We start from the raw sequence: 13,840 nt of genomic DNA on the forward strand, positions 1-13,840 counted from the left end.
GTCATCAAATCTATCAGCATTTTGCTTCCCACTAAAAATGGGCACCAATATTAATGGCAATTTACCAGTCAGAAATCTGCTGCTTTCTTTGATTCAAAAGCGTTTCGTGAAAACATCATCTACTACACGACCTCCCAATGCCTCATCATCTTCTTCTTCTTCTTCTTTTACTGTTCAATATCTCATCAACTCATGCGGCCTTCCTCTACAATCTGCTCTTTCCGTCTCCAAAAAGTTCCAAATCGATGAAAATAACCTTCAGAAGCCTCAATCCGTCATCCAATTCTTGAAATCTTACGATTTTCAAGATTCCCACATTGCCAAATTGATCGAAAAGTGGCCCGCTGTCCTCCGTTCCAGAACCGAAGATAATCTCAAGCCTAAGTTTGACTTCTTCATAAAAAATGGCTTTGTGGGTCAGCTTCTGCCTCAGCTTGCCGTATTAGATCCGGTAATTTTTAGAACGTCCTTGGATGCTTCTATCAAGCCATGTTTTGAGCTTTTGAAACGATTTCTTGAAAGTAATGAGAATATTTTAGCTGCTCTTAGTCGTGCTCCTTTTTTAATGTCCTTTAGTTTCAATGCTACCGTGCGACCAAACCTTGACTTGTTGAAAAAGGAGGGAGTGACCGCTGATAGGGTTGCAAAACTGCTATTGTCGCAGCCAAGATCTTTACAACATAGTAATGATAGGATGGTTTATGCTGTCACTTATCTTAAGCAACTGGGCATCGAGCCAGACAAGACAATGTATATACATGCTCTTACAGTGATTGCACGAATGAGTGAATCTGCTTGGAGGAAGAAAATTGATATGTTTAAGAGTGTTGGGTGGACCGAAGAGGAGGTTTTATGGGCTTTTAAGCGATTCCCTTATATATTATTAACTTCAGAGGAGAAAATCCGGAGCATGATGGATTTCTTTCTGAATAAGATGAAGTTGGAACGGCAAACTATAGTTGCCAATCCTGCGCTTCTTAAATACTCTTTTGGCAATAGGATTCTTCCGAGGTGCAATGTTTTGGAGGTTTTGAAGTCAAAGAAGCTGATTAAAGGAGACCCAAACATTGCTACTTTATTAAAATTAAGCGAGAAGGATTTCATGGAGAGATGTGTTACCAAGTATGAGGATAAAGTTCCTGGTTTACTGGAGATGTATGGAGGAATTGACAAAGGAAAAGGATGATAATGGATAGCAATGAAGGTATTGTGTCAACTTGTTTTGATTTATATTTCTCAATCTATTACTAGAATACTGTGACTTCATTTTCTTGTGATTTTACATATTCTTTCTGTAAGTCATCCATTGGAGTTTGTTTTTACTAGCATTTGTTCATGTTGAAGATCATTTACCGTGTAATTCTTAGAATTTTCTGGGAAATCTTAGTAAACACAACTGTCCTGATAAAATTATGTGATCGTATAATTCTTCCATTGATTTTCAGAGTAAAACTGAATGGTCGAGTATTTTCATTTTTGGTAGAGATTTTTGCTTTGGGAATCTTAATTTGAGCACTAAAACATAAGTGCAGCTATATAAAACATGCTCTTTGGTTGGTTCCCTCGCTTGCTCATAAGCTAAAAGGGTTCTGATGCTTGTGTAAATAATTGTTTTTTAAATTTCATATAATGTTGTTCAATGATAGAACATGATAGGAAAAGGAAAAAAACAAAAACTACCCTAAACTTCTTTAGACCTTGTAGCTCCAATCCCTATGAGCTCTGACCCGGAAATAAGGTTAGGAGTTTGAATGGTTATTTTGCTAAGGTTCAATATAGAAGAGGGTGTTAGATATGAAAGATTTAAGTCCTCTTAGTGTCATCACCCCTGCATATAAAATACCGGCTATGGTGTTGACAAACTCAGGAAGGTTGTATCAATGGACTCGAACAATGAGTTTGGTTAGGACTTGGGAGAAGCATATTTTAGATTGTAGCATGAATGAATGCATGGATTGCAAATTGCCATTTGGTACTAGTTTTTTCATTAAGCTTGTTGTCGAGAAGCTTAGTAATCTTAACAAACATATATCATTTGCATGGTTGGGATATAGGAATTTGGATGGTGAAGCTTTCTTGTAATCAAAGCATACACTCTACTGGTTTTTTTTGTTGGTTCTTTTGCCATTATTTGGCAGATAATAATCAAATAACAAACCCTTGATTTACCAAGTTGCGTGATGGAAAAGATAAAGATGTATAAGAACTAAAAGGGGGAAGACACTAATTTTGTTTTTCAGTGGCGGTAGAGTATAACTTCCCACATGACCTCTTCTTCATATCTATGGTGAAGATGCACATGTTTATTTAACCGTAACATATGTTTGTCATTTCTAAACTTCAATGGACACATGCAACAGTTGTTTAAACGTCCAGACTTGACACAGATTGCATTCTTATTTAGAAACAATGGAACAAGTATTTCAACGGCCGTGTTATATTTCAGTTGAAAAACGATCAATGTTTGCTATGGGGCTAAATTTACATTAACCATCTAATAATGAAGGTGGAGGGCAACCTTTTGTTTTCTATAGTTACATGTGCGCAGTGCATAATGAATTGAAGTTGTCAGCAGTGTTTTAAATCCTATTTTAGCAGCAAGCAGTGTTTTCTATAGTTATCTTGAGTAATTGCAATTTAATTTCTGACTTATTTATACAGTGATTTTTAAATTCATGTTTTTTCCTGATTCAAATACCATATTATTCTCCTGAGAATGTCTTATCATTAAAAAGGATTGGCTCCCATGTAGTTGCAGATGTTGAAGCCAAAAAACTGAAGCTGTTTTGATGTCGAACTCTGATATCCCACAATTAAGAGCAAAAACATTGCTGAAAACCTTTCCTGGTGGGCAAAAGGCTTGACAAGCACCAGCGTACGATTTGCCGGACCTCCCATCCTTCAAATTAAGGACAGTTCAAATTTGGCCCTTCAACTTTCAAGACTCCTTGTAGCTGGGACCTTGATCGTGCTTCCAAGTCTTTTTAACCTTTGAAGACTACATGAAGGTGCCCTTTATGTTGTTGTTTTGCACTTGTTATTCACCTTGTACAGATATTATGTAAGAATTGAGCTCTGTTGTTGCATTTAACAAAATTGATTAAAAATTTCATCTATTTCAAGCATTAAAACGAACTATAGAGGTAAATATTTCAATTTTACCCAGGATGTATAGCAAGTTCAAAAAAAAAAAAATCAGATCATAGAACTTACTGTGTAGAAAATTTAATATTTCAGGATGAATAACATTACTCAAAAAGTTAATCTTTCCCTTATTTACCAATTGTATCAACTATCTGATTACTCTCATTTATGCAGTAATCCATACGTGAACACAAATTTCCATATCTGCAATTTAGTTTATTCTTTTTTGACATTGACTTGGATCAAATGCAAGTGACTTGATAAATTGATCCACAATTTAGATATCATTTTAAACTCGTCTGGGTCAAAATTAACAATTTTTTATAAAAAATTATCTGTTTTTATAAAAAAAAAATATATATTTATCACGTTCTGAGCTCTTTCTTGAGCTTGACTTGTTTATCTAATCTATAAACACGTTTAATAGGAATTTCATGTGTTATAATAGCAACAAATTCAAACTCATTTTTCAAATCTTCCATAACCTCCTGCATCATATTGGGTTTAGCTTGGTTGGACAGAGATAATGTTGGTTAATTTGTTTCCTTACCTTTTCTTTATATTTCCTTTATAGCATTTTATTTTACTTCTTGTGTATATAAGGGATCATACAAAGCATTCGTTTGATTGTTAAAATGTCACTCAGATATTTATTTTACCTTCATGTCCAATCAGCTCCAATGATCATGTCTAATATTTTTTTTTCTTTTCTTTTTTAGGTCACACAATCATCTCAAGATAAAATAATTGTATTAAAAATTTAGAAATTCATGGATATCCAAAGTGAATATGGAAAAGTTTGAATATGAAAAAGTGGGAGTAATGATAGTTTAAAATATAGGTAAGAGAACCAATTTGATAATCAATCAGGTTTAAGAAATGAATCGAAAGGTTAAATGGATTGACTTGTAGATTGATATATTAACTCAAATTATGATTTAAAAAAACAAAAACAACATCGTTTTGATAAAAAAAATCCTTGCTCAAACTAAAATCCACCCTTCAAATTATCAGGTTTACTCATCAAGCCAAGCCGAGTTTTATAAGCATGGTTTAAAAGCCTTAAATGAACCCACTTAAACAAAATAAATAGGGTTTGCACTTATAGAGGTGACTTGACAAAGAGATATCTTAAATACAAAACTATCCTAAATTCCTTCATGATTAATCTTGGCAACGTTTAACTTAGTGGAACAAAGGTAGTTTTTATGGCTTGTTCCAAATTATATTGCTTAATTGTTGCTTGAATCACAATTTAAGGATGCTAGAGGCACTGTCTTTGCTTGCTTACGACAATTTCCCCAAACATTAAATTATGATTGGATATGACGTTATCTGCTGTTGTTTTCATGGCATGTTTAGACCAAAAACGCCATTGCTAATAAAATGTAGGTTCCAATCATTTTTCAACTACGACAAGTTTGTAGCAGAAAAAAAACAACAGAAAAAACTGAAGGAAAAAAACATGAAAAATAAATTATTGTAAGAAAATCTAAATTCCTTATGTTAATGGTAGGGATGGCAGGTGTAACTACATCCATGGAGGTCCACCTTCATTTACTCGATCGAAAATTAAGTGTGGAAGGAAGTTCGTTCTTAAGGTGAAGGTAGAGGCGAATAAAATACTGGCTTGGTTGGGTGTATTATGTTTGGAAAAATAGTTCTGGTTATTTTTTAAAATATTTTTTATTTAAAAATATATTAAAATGATTTTAAAAAAAAATTATTTTTAATATCAGCATATCAAAATGATCAGAAAACATCAAAAATATATTAATTTGAAGTAAAAAAATAAAAAAATTTAATTTTTTTCAAAAACATTTTTGAAACGCAAATATAAACAGGTCTATCTCCATACTTAAATTTACACATAAATATATTTTATTTTATTTTTACAAATAAATTTATGATAATTTATGTATTTCTAAAAATATTATTTTAAGTAATTTTTTTAATAAATGTAAAATATTTTATTTTTAATGATCCATGCATATTATTTAATAGAAATTTATCACAAAAAAATATATATGTACTTGCCCGCCTTTTAATCAGAGCGGGTGTGGACTGTGGAGTACTACACTCTCAAAGAAGGAGCGGTTTTTTTTTTTATGGTGCTTTATTGTTCATTGAATTTGAATCACCTTAATATATATTTTTAAATTATTTTATAATAAATTAATGTGTTAATTAGCGTGTGTGACAACCGAAACGTCATGAGTTCGAGCGCTGGGGGAGGTGCATTTATTTTTTGAATTGTTATAAATGACCCGCTTATCATATTTTTTTCAAAAAAAATATAGAGTGAATGAATAAAAAGATAAAAACAAGGACAAGTGTGTGTGACTAGCCTGCTACTGGTGACCCAGGTGTTGACCGTAGTCGTTGTTGAGTTTTTATTTCTTTTTATTTTTTTTCATTTACATTCTAAAAATTTTACTAGATTTATTTACTTTTTATTTTTAATATGGTTTTTAAATACTAGTGTAATTCTTTATTTGAATTTTAATATTTTTTTCTCAATTGTTATGTATTTCATATGAAAATAATAATACTATAAATAATAAATTTGTTTATTAAAAATTGATTGAAATCGAGTTTACATTATAAAAAAGTTTAAATAAATTTTGAAGATGATTTCATTACATATTACATTTACTATTTTTTTTAGATTTTAATCCCAATGTCTATTTTTTTTGTTAATTTATTTTAAAAATCATAAAATATTTTTTAAAACAAAAACAATGGTTTTAATTAAAACTATTACATTGAATAAGATAAATAAAAGACACATTAATAGAAAAAATTATTTTTAAAAAAAGAAATCCAAAACAACTGTATTTTGAAATTTAATGGTAATATCAAAAAAAAATTATCTATGTATTTTTCATGTTTTAAAAAATTAAGCTTTTCATAAATAACGTGAATATACAAGCTAATTTAACTTTGTACAAATAAAAGCTGATATAAAAGTAAAAAAAATTATTTGAAAGTGTGGTAAATATTATTTTTTAAAAAAATTTACTAGAAAATATATCAAAATAATATTTTTTTTATTTTTAATATCAACACATATCATCAACAAACACTAAAAATTATTAAATTAATTTTTTTAAAAATAAAATAAAAAACAAAGTTTCACCTCAATTATAAAACGAGCCAAAATATCTTTATAGATGCAAAAACTAAAGGGTGTCTGAGCCTCCTTCAACCTCCATTAAAAATATATCAAAATAATATTTTTTTTATTTTTAATATTAACACATATTATCAATAAACACTAAAAATTATTAAATTAATTTTTTAAAAATAAAATAAAAAATAAAGTTTCATCTCAATTATAAACCGAGCTAAAATATTTTCATTCATGCAAAAACTAGAGGGTGCCTAAACCTCCTTCGACCTCCATTGTAATCCCTACTCAATGGGTTTTAACTTAAAGGCTCTCTGTCCCCCTCTCACTCCAGATTCTCTCTGAAAAAAAGGGCCACCTGAAACAAGCCCATCTGGGCCAGTCAAATTTAGCAGACCGCCAGCCAGCCAGGGGAGAAACCCTCACGAAAACCCTTCTTCTTCTTCTTCTTCTTCTTTTCCTGTCATCAATCTTTCAGCATTTTGCTTCCCACTAAAAAATGAGCACCAATATTAATAGCAATATACCATTGAGAAATCTGCTTTCTCTGATTCAAAGACGTTTCCTGAAAACATCATCTACTACACGACCTCCCAATGCCTCATCTTCTTTTACTGTTCAATACCTCGTCAACTCATGCGGGCTTCCTCTACAATCTGCTCTTTCCGTCTCCAAAAAGTTCCAAATCGATGAGAATAACCTTCAGAAGCCTCAATCCGTCATCCAGTTCTTGAAATCTTACGATTTTCAGGATGCCCACGTTGCCAAATTGATCGAAAAGTGGCCTGCTGTCCTCCGTTCCAGAACAGAAGGTAATCTCAAGCCTAAGTTTGACTTCTTCATAAAAAATGGCTTTGTGGGTCAGCTTCTGCCTCAGCTCGCCGTATTGGATCCGAGAATTTTTAGAGCCTCCTTACATGCTCATATCAAGCCATGTTTTGAGCTTTTGAAACGATTTCTTGAAAGTAATGAGAATATTTTAGCTGCTCTTAGTCGTGCTCCTTTTTTAATGTCCTTTAGTTTCAATGCTACCGTGCGACCAAACCTTGACTTGTTGAAAAAGGAGGGAGTGACCGCTGATAGGGTTGCAAAACTGCTGTTGTCGCAGCCAAGATCTTTACAACATAGTAATAATAGGATGGTTTATGCTGTCACTTATCTTAAGCAACTGGGCATCGAACCAGGCAAGACAATGTATATACATGCTCTTACGGTGATTGCACGAATGAATGAATCTGCCTGGAGGAAGAAAATTGATATGTTTAAGAGTGTTGGGTGGACCGAAGAGGAGGTTTTATGGGCTTTTAAGCGATTCCCTTGTCTATTATTAAGTTCAGAGGAGAAAATCCGGAGCATGATGGATTTCTTTCTGAATAAGATGAAGTTGGAACGGAAAATTATAGTTGCCAATCCTGCGCTTCTTAAATACTCTTTTGGCAATAGGATTCTTCCGAGGTGCAATGTTTTGGAGGTTTTGAAGTCAAGGAAGCTGATTAAAGGAGACACAAACATTGCTACTTTTCTAAAATTAAGCGAGAAGGATTTCATGGAGAGATGTGTTGCCAAGTATGAGGATAAAGTTCCTGGTTTACTGGAGATGTATGGAGGAATTGACAAAGGAAAAGGATGATAATGGATAGCAATGAAGGTATTGTGTCAACTTGTTTTGATTTATATCGCTCAATATATTGATTGAATAATGCGAGTTCATTTTCTTGTGATTTTACATATTCTTTCTTTATGTCATCTATTGGCGTTTCTTTTTACTAGCATTTGTTCATGTTGAAGATCATTTACCGCGTAATTCTTAGAATTTTCTGGGAAATCTTTAGTAAACACAACTAAGTCTGATAAAAGTGATCGTATAATTCTCCAATTGCTTTTCAGAATAAAACTGAATGGTCGAGTATTTTCATTTTTGGTAGAGATTTTCGCTTTGGGAATCTTAATTTGACCACTAAAACATAAGATCAGCTATATAAAACATGCTCTTTGGTTGGTTCCCTCACTTGCTTATAAGCTAAAAGGGTTCTGATGCTTGTGTAAATAATTGTTGTTTAAATTTCATATAATGTTGTTCAATGATAGAACACGATAGGAAAAGGAAAAAACAAAAACTACCCTAAATTTCTTTAGACCTTGTAGCTTCAATTCCTACGAGCTCTGACCCGGAAATAAGGTTAGGAGTTTGAATGGCTATTTTGCTAAGGTTCAATATAGAAGAGGGTGTCAGATATGAAAGATTTATTAGTGTTATCACTCGATATAAAACACCGGCTATGGTGTTGACAAACTCAGGAAGGTTGTATCAATGGACTCAAACGATGAGTTTGGTTAGGACTTGGGAGAAGCATATTTTATATTGTAGGCATGAATGAATGCATGGATTGCAAATTGCCATTTGGTACACTATTTTTTTCATTAAGCTTGTTGTCAAGAAGCTTAGTAATCTTAACAAATGTATATCATTTGCATGGTTGGAATATAGGAATTTGGATGGTGAAGTTTTCTTGTAATCAAAGCATACAGGTTCGCACCTCTGCTGGTGTTTTTTGTTGATTATTTTGCCATTATATGGCAGATAATAATCAAATAACAAACCCTTGATTTACTTAGTTGTGTGATGGAAAAGATAAAGATGTATAAGAACTAAAAGGGGGAAGACACTAATTTGGTTTTTCATTGGCGGTAGAGTACACAACCACTTCTTCATATCTATGGTTTAGATGCACGCGTTTATTTAACCACTTCTTCATATCTATGGTTTAGATGCACACGTTTATTTAACCGTAACTTATGTATGTCATTTCTAAACTTCAATGGACACATGCAACCGTTGTCTAAACATCCAGACTTGACACAGATTGCATGCTTATTTACAAACAATGGAACAAGTATTTCAATGGCTGTGTTATATTTCAGTTGAAAAACGTTCAATGTTTGCTACGGAGCTAAATTTACATTATCCAGCTAATAATGAAGGTGGAGGACAACCTTTTGTTTTCTATAGTTACATGTGCGCAGTGCATAATGATTTGATTGGTAGTGACTTGGATTTGTCTATTTCTTGTTCAGAGTTCTTTCCGGTTGCATTTGTAGTCATTTTGCTATTCGCAACTGAGCCAAATGATGCAGCATTCTATGCTGAGTCATTTGGGTGGTATAAGATGCTTAAGACTGGAATTGAAGTTGTCAGCAGTGTTTTAAATCCTATTTTAGCAGCAAGCATATTATCATGAGTAATTGCAATTTAATTTCTGACTTCTTTATACAGTTATTTTTAAATTCATGCTTTTTCCTGATTCAAATACCATATTATTCTCCTGAGAGTGTTTTATCATTAAAAAGGATTGACTCGCATGTGGTTGCAGATGATGAAGCCAAAAAACTGAAGCTGTTTTGAGGTCAAACTCAGATATCCCACGGTTAAGAGCAAAAACATGCTGAAAACCTTTCCTGTTGGGCGAAAGGCTTGACAAGCACCAGCGTACGCTTTGCCGGACCTCCCATCCTTCAAATCAAGGACAGTTCAAATTTGGCCCTTCAACTTTCAAGACTCCTTGGATCTGGGGCCATGATCGTGCATCTAAGGTAATCCAAAAACATCAAAAAATAAAATAAAAAGTGAGCGGGGGCACAAACTAATGGTGCCCAAGTCTGAACCTTGGAAGACTACATGAGGCTGCCCTTTATGTTGTTGTATTGTGCTTGTTTTCACCTTGTACAGATATTGTTAAAGTGGAGACTCATTTGTAAGAATTACACTCCTTTTGTTTCTTTAAATCAAATTGATTAAAAACTTCATCCTTGTCAAGAATTAAAAACGATAATTAGAGTTAAATATTTCAATTTTATTGAAGATGTATAGCAAGTCCAAAAATAATATTCAGATCATAGCACTTACTGTAAAGAAAATTTGATATTTCGGGATGAATAGCATTACTCAAAAAGTTAATCCAGATAAAAATGAAAAAAATCCAGATAAAAATTATGTAGTAATCCTTACATAAAACACAAACTTCCACATCCAGATAAAAATGAAAAAAATCTGCAATTAGACCACTAGAAACTGACCCCATGGCAACCCTAATCTCCCCCTTCATGAATAAATATGGCTCAAGCCACTTCTAAATCAGTTTAGTTTGTGCAAATGGTGGATATAATTTCCAAATCTAATCTTAGTTTATCCTTTTTTTACATTACCTAGTTAATTTTAAATTAATTATAAAAATTATAGAACGAATTGACATGATGATTCAATTATATAAGTTTTAAATCAAATTAGACCCCAAGTAGATCCGACAATTATAATCTAAATATAAAGCATTCATTTGATTGTTAAAATGTCATCCAGATATTAATTTCATCTTTTGATCCAATCAGCTCCAAGGTTTTTATATATTTTTTAGGTCACATAATCATCTCATGGTAAAATAATTGCATTAGAGATTTAGAAATTCAAGGACATCCAAAGTAAAATAAATAAATTTATATTGTTAATTAGTGGAACAAATATAATGATGGAGAGAAAAATTGTTGTGTAGATCTCTTTTGTACATAGAAAAAAAATATTAAAATGACATATTTTTTTAGTATTTTTTAATAATTTGATGTATTGATATAAAAAAAATATTTTGATTTATTATCAAATTAAAAACACTTTTAAAAAATAATTTACACCATAATATCAAACATGCACTAATAAAATGTATTTAGTGCAAGTTTTATTATTTTATATATATAGTTTAATTTATATTTCTCATTTTATTGTTTTGAAAATAAGCATTTCATCTTCTTTTTTAGGTTGCTTTTAATTAATGTTTTGGAATAAAAATGACATAAATGTACTATACGCATTTAAATTTAAGTTCTTTGTATTAATTTAATATAATTTATGTACTTTATTTATTTTAATTTAAAGGTGGTACAAAAATTAAATTATATATATTATGAACAATATATAATAAGATATAATGTTTATTATTATTATACATATTGATATTCATAATAGTTTATATATTTACAATAAAAAAAAATGTAATTGTAAGTTTGTTACAGAAAATGCCGTCGATGGAAACAGGGCAAAAATGAGCAACAAATTTACCTTTTCTGTTGAACTGGCAGCCGCCGTAACTCAATTTCCTTGCATCCAAAAACCCTAATTCTCAGTCATCAATGCATTTTTGCTTCCAAAGAACATGAGCAGCACTTAGCGATGAGAAGCCTGCTGCTTTCTCTGCTTCAAAAACGTTTCTTGAATACATCACCACCACTACCAATTGCCCCATCGTCACTCTCATTTACTGTTCAGTACCTCATTACCTCATGTGGGCTTTCCTTGCAGTCAGCTTGTTCTGTTTCCAAAAAGTTCCAAATCGATGAACAGAATCTCCAAAAGCCCCTATCCGTTATCCAACTTTTGAAATCTCACGATTTTAAGGATGCCCACATTGCCAAAATGATCGAAAAGCGACCCCGATTGCTTCACTGCAGTACACAAGACAATTTGAAGCCCAAATTCGACTTCTTCATCAAGAATGGATTCGTGGGTCGACTTCTCCCTGAGTTATTAGTTTCAGATCCGGTAATTTTGACAAGGAACTTGGGTTCTCGTATTAAGCCATGTTTTAAGCTCTTGAAGTCATATGTACAGAGTCGTGAAGGCGTTGTAGCTCTTCTTAAGCGTGCTCCGTTTTTTTTATCGTATGGTTCCATGGACTCAATGCGACTAAATATTGATTTGTTGGTAAAAGAGGGTGTGGCTGCTGATAGGATTGCAAAACTGTTGATCTGGCAACCAAGAAGTATACTCTATAAGCCTGATAGGATAGTTTATGCGCTAAATGCTCTTAAGAACCTGGGACTTCAGCCAGGGGATAAACCATTTATACAGGCTCTTAGCGTGAGGATACAATCGAATGACACGGCTTGGAAGAAGAAAATTGAAGTTATCAAGAGTTTGGGCTGGAGTGAAGAGGAGGTTTTGAGGAGTTTTAAACGACACCCGCCATTATTTGGATACTCAGAGAAGAAAATCAGGACTGCAATGGATTTCTTTATCAACACTATGGAGTTGGAACGACAATTTATAATAAAGAGTCCCAATTTTCTTGGGATGTCAATTGATAAAAGGATTCGTCCAAGGTATAACGTTATCAAGGTTTTGGAGTCAAAGGAACTGATTAAAAGAGATAAGAAGATTAGTACTTTGTTGTCATTAAGTGAGAAAAATTTCTGGGCGAATTATGTCATCAAGTATGCGGACGAGGTCCCAGGTTTACTAGAGATATATGGTGGTGCTGGCAAGGCAAAATAGATGGTCACTTGATTGAAAATGAAGCAAGTTCACTTTTGCCGTTGCACAAGCAGTAGGAGATGTTAGTAAGTTTGTATTTCTAAATCTCAATCGAATATGTTGTTTCATTGTTGTGTCCTTTCCAATTGTAGTTTCTTAAAGTTGTCTCATGGTGGAGTTTTTGTTTGAGATCTTTTATTGCCCATTCTAACACTAGCTACTGAATGTTGAGTGTATTGCTGACACGAGAACTTGAGAAGTTCCCGACTGAACTCTGTTTCCAGGCTTAAAAACTCTGCACATCATGTCTTAAATATCTAGTTAGCATAATTATCTCTTGATAAAATGGTTGCTTTGTGAAAATGTTTAATTTTTCACAAATAAATGGGCATTAAACTGAATGATGTATTTGATGCACTTGATATTGGTGAATATATTAGGCATAAGAAAGTATTCAGTTGATTTATCTCTCTCCCAGAAACCCGCACAAGTCTGTTGGAGTAAATCCCAACTATTATCTCCGCATGCCTCTAGAACATGTAACCTGCAAATAATATGCATGTTCTGCTGTCCCAGAATCATGACTCACAATAAATTATAATAAGCTCCGAGACTAAATCAGCTTTATTTGCACAGAACTGATGGAAGGATTGCGTTGGAAAGCACCTAATGGGTATCAGAATGGGGTTTGCTGGCTTGAATGACCTTTGAAGAAGAGGACTGTCCATTGGATCACAATGAAACTTAAAGGAGAATGAAAGTAGCTTGGCATGTCTGAATATGGCGATGAGGAGTGGTGAAAATGGTGGGATCATTTCATTATTCAGGCACGCTCATGGCTTTGGTTTCATGAAAGAGGGGGCACCAGATATTAGAAATGTTAGGCAAGTAGCTCTGTTTCTCTAGTATAAGAAATTACAAACACTAGCAATAGTTTTTGACAAACTCGAAAAGGTTGCTGCAGAATCATTTAGCTTTTTTCTGTGGAGAGGCAGATTTTAGCCTTCTGCTTGTTGTAAAACAAAAATGCATGGGTTTTGTTTTGCAGTTAGGTAAAGAAATCTCTGTTTGTGAGTTTATCATTGATCAGTTAATGATCATGTTCATGGAGGCATGTCTCGTAGATGTTGAGTTCGTACATTACGTGGACTAGGCTACTCATTAACTGTTTTTGTTAAATGACACTACAACTTCTGAGCACCTGATTGTTTCTTATTTGATTACTATTCTTTGTACCTGTAGTTTTGAATCTATGTTTTCGCCAATGACAC

The 13,840-nt window shown here is 32.9% G+C and overlaps 2 protein-coding genes across 8 annotated transcripts; both read left to right on the plus strand.

Annotated features, from left to right (window-relative positions):
- The first annotated feature begins 37 nt into the window (after positions 1–37).
- On the plus strand, positions 38–10,078 carry LOC7462813 (transcription termination factor MTERF4, chloroplastic). 5 transcript variants are annotated; one of them, XM_052451621.1, is made up of 3 exons: positions 38–1,011; positions 7,730–7,922; positions 9,646–10,078. In XM_052451621.1, exons 1-2 carry the CDS (start codon positions 38–40, stop codon positions 7,902–7,904), a joined length of 1,149 nt encoding a protein of 382 aa, XP_052307581.1. In that variant the 3' UTR covers positions 7,905–7,922; positions 9,646–10,078. The 5 variants fall into 5 exon arrangements, with proteins under 5 accessions (XP_052307581.1, XP_052307582.1, XP_052307580.1 ...); XM_052451622.1 differs by having other exon boundaries at positions 38–847; positions 7,566–7,922; XM_052451620.1 differs by having other exon boundaries at positions 38–256; positions 6,975–7,922.
- Positions 10,079–11,316: 1,238 nt separating this feature from the next.
- Positions 11,317–13,769, plus strand: LOC7461323 (transcription termination factor MTERF8, chloroplastic). 3 transcript variants are annotated; one of them, XM_052451500.1, is made up of 2 exons: positions 11,317–12,659; positions 13,206–13,769. In XM_052451500.1, exon 1 carries the CDS (start codon positions 11,490–11,492, stop codon positions 12,588–12,590), a length of 1,101 nt encoding a protein of 366 aa, XP_052307460.1. In that variant the 5' UTR covers positions 11,317–11,489; the 3' UTR covers positions 12,591–12,659; positions 13,206–13,769. The 3 variants fall into 3 exon arrangements, with proteins under 3 accessions (XP_052307460.1, XP_002304819.3, XP_024453658.2); XM_002304783.4 differs by having other exon boundaries at positions 11,317–12,655; XM_024597890.2 differs by having other exon boundaries at positions 11,317–12,651.
- The last annotated feature ends 71 nt before the right edge of the window (positions 13,770–13,840 follow it).

The sequence above is a fragment of the Populus trichocarpa genome, chromosome 3, assembly GCF_000002775.5.
Source record: "Populus trichocarpa isolate Nisqually-1 chromosome 3, P.trichocarpa_v4.1, whole genome shotgun sequence".
NCBI classification, from domain to species: Eukaryota; Viridiplantae; Streptophyta; class Magnoliopsida; order Malpighiales; family Salicaceae; genus Populus; species Populus trichocarpa.

Excerpts from the sequence above, each read along its gene's own strand:
- LOC7462813 (XM_052451621.1), top strand. The coding sequence starts at position 38 with ATGGGCACCAATATTAATGGCAATTTACCAGTCAGAAATCTGCTGCTT. Across the intron at positions 1,012-7,729 it reads GGCAATAGGATTCTTCCGAG|GTGCAATGTTTTGGAGGTTT; the intron begins GTGCAATGTTTT and ends GATTCTTCCGAG.
- LOC7461323 (XM_052451500.1), top strand. The coding sequence starts at position 11,490 with ATGAGAAGCCTGCTGCTTTCTCTGCTTCAAAAACGTTTCTTGAATACA.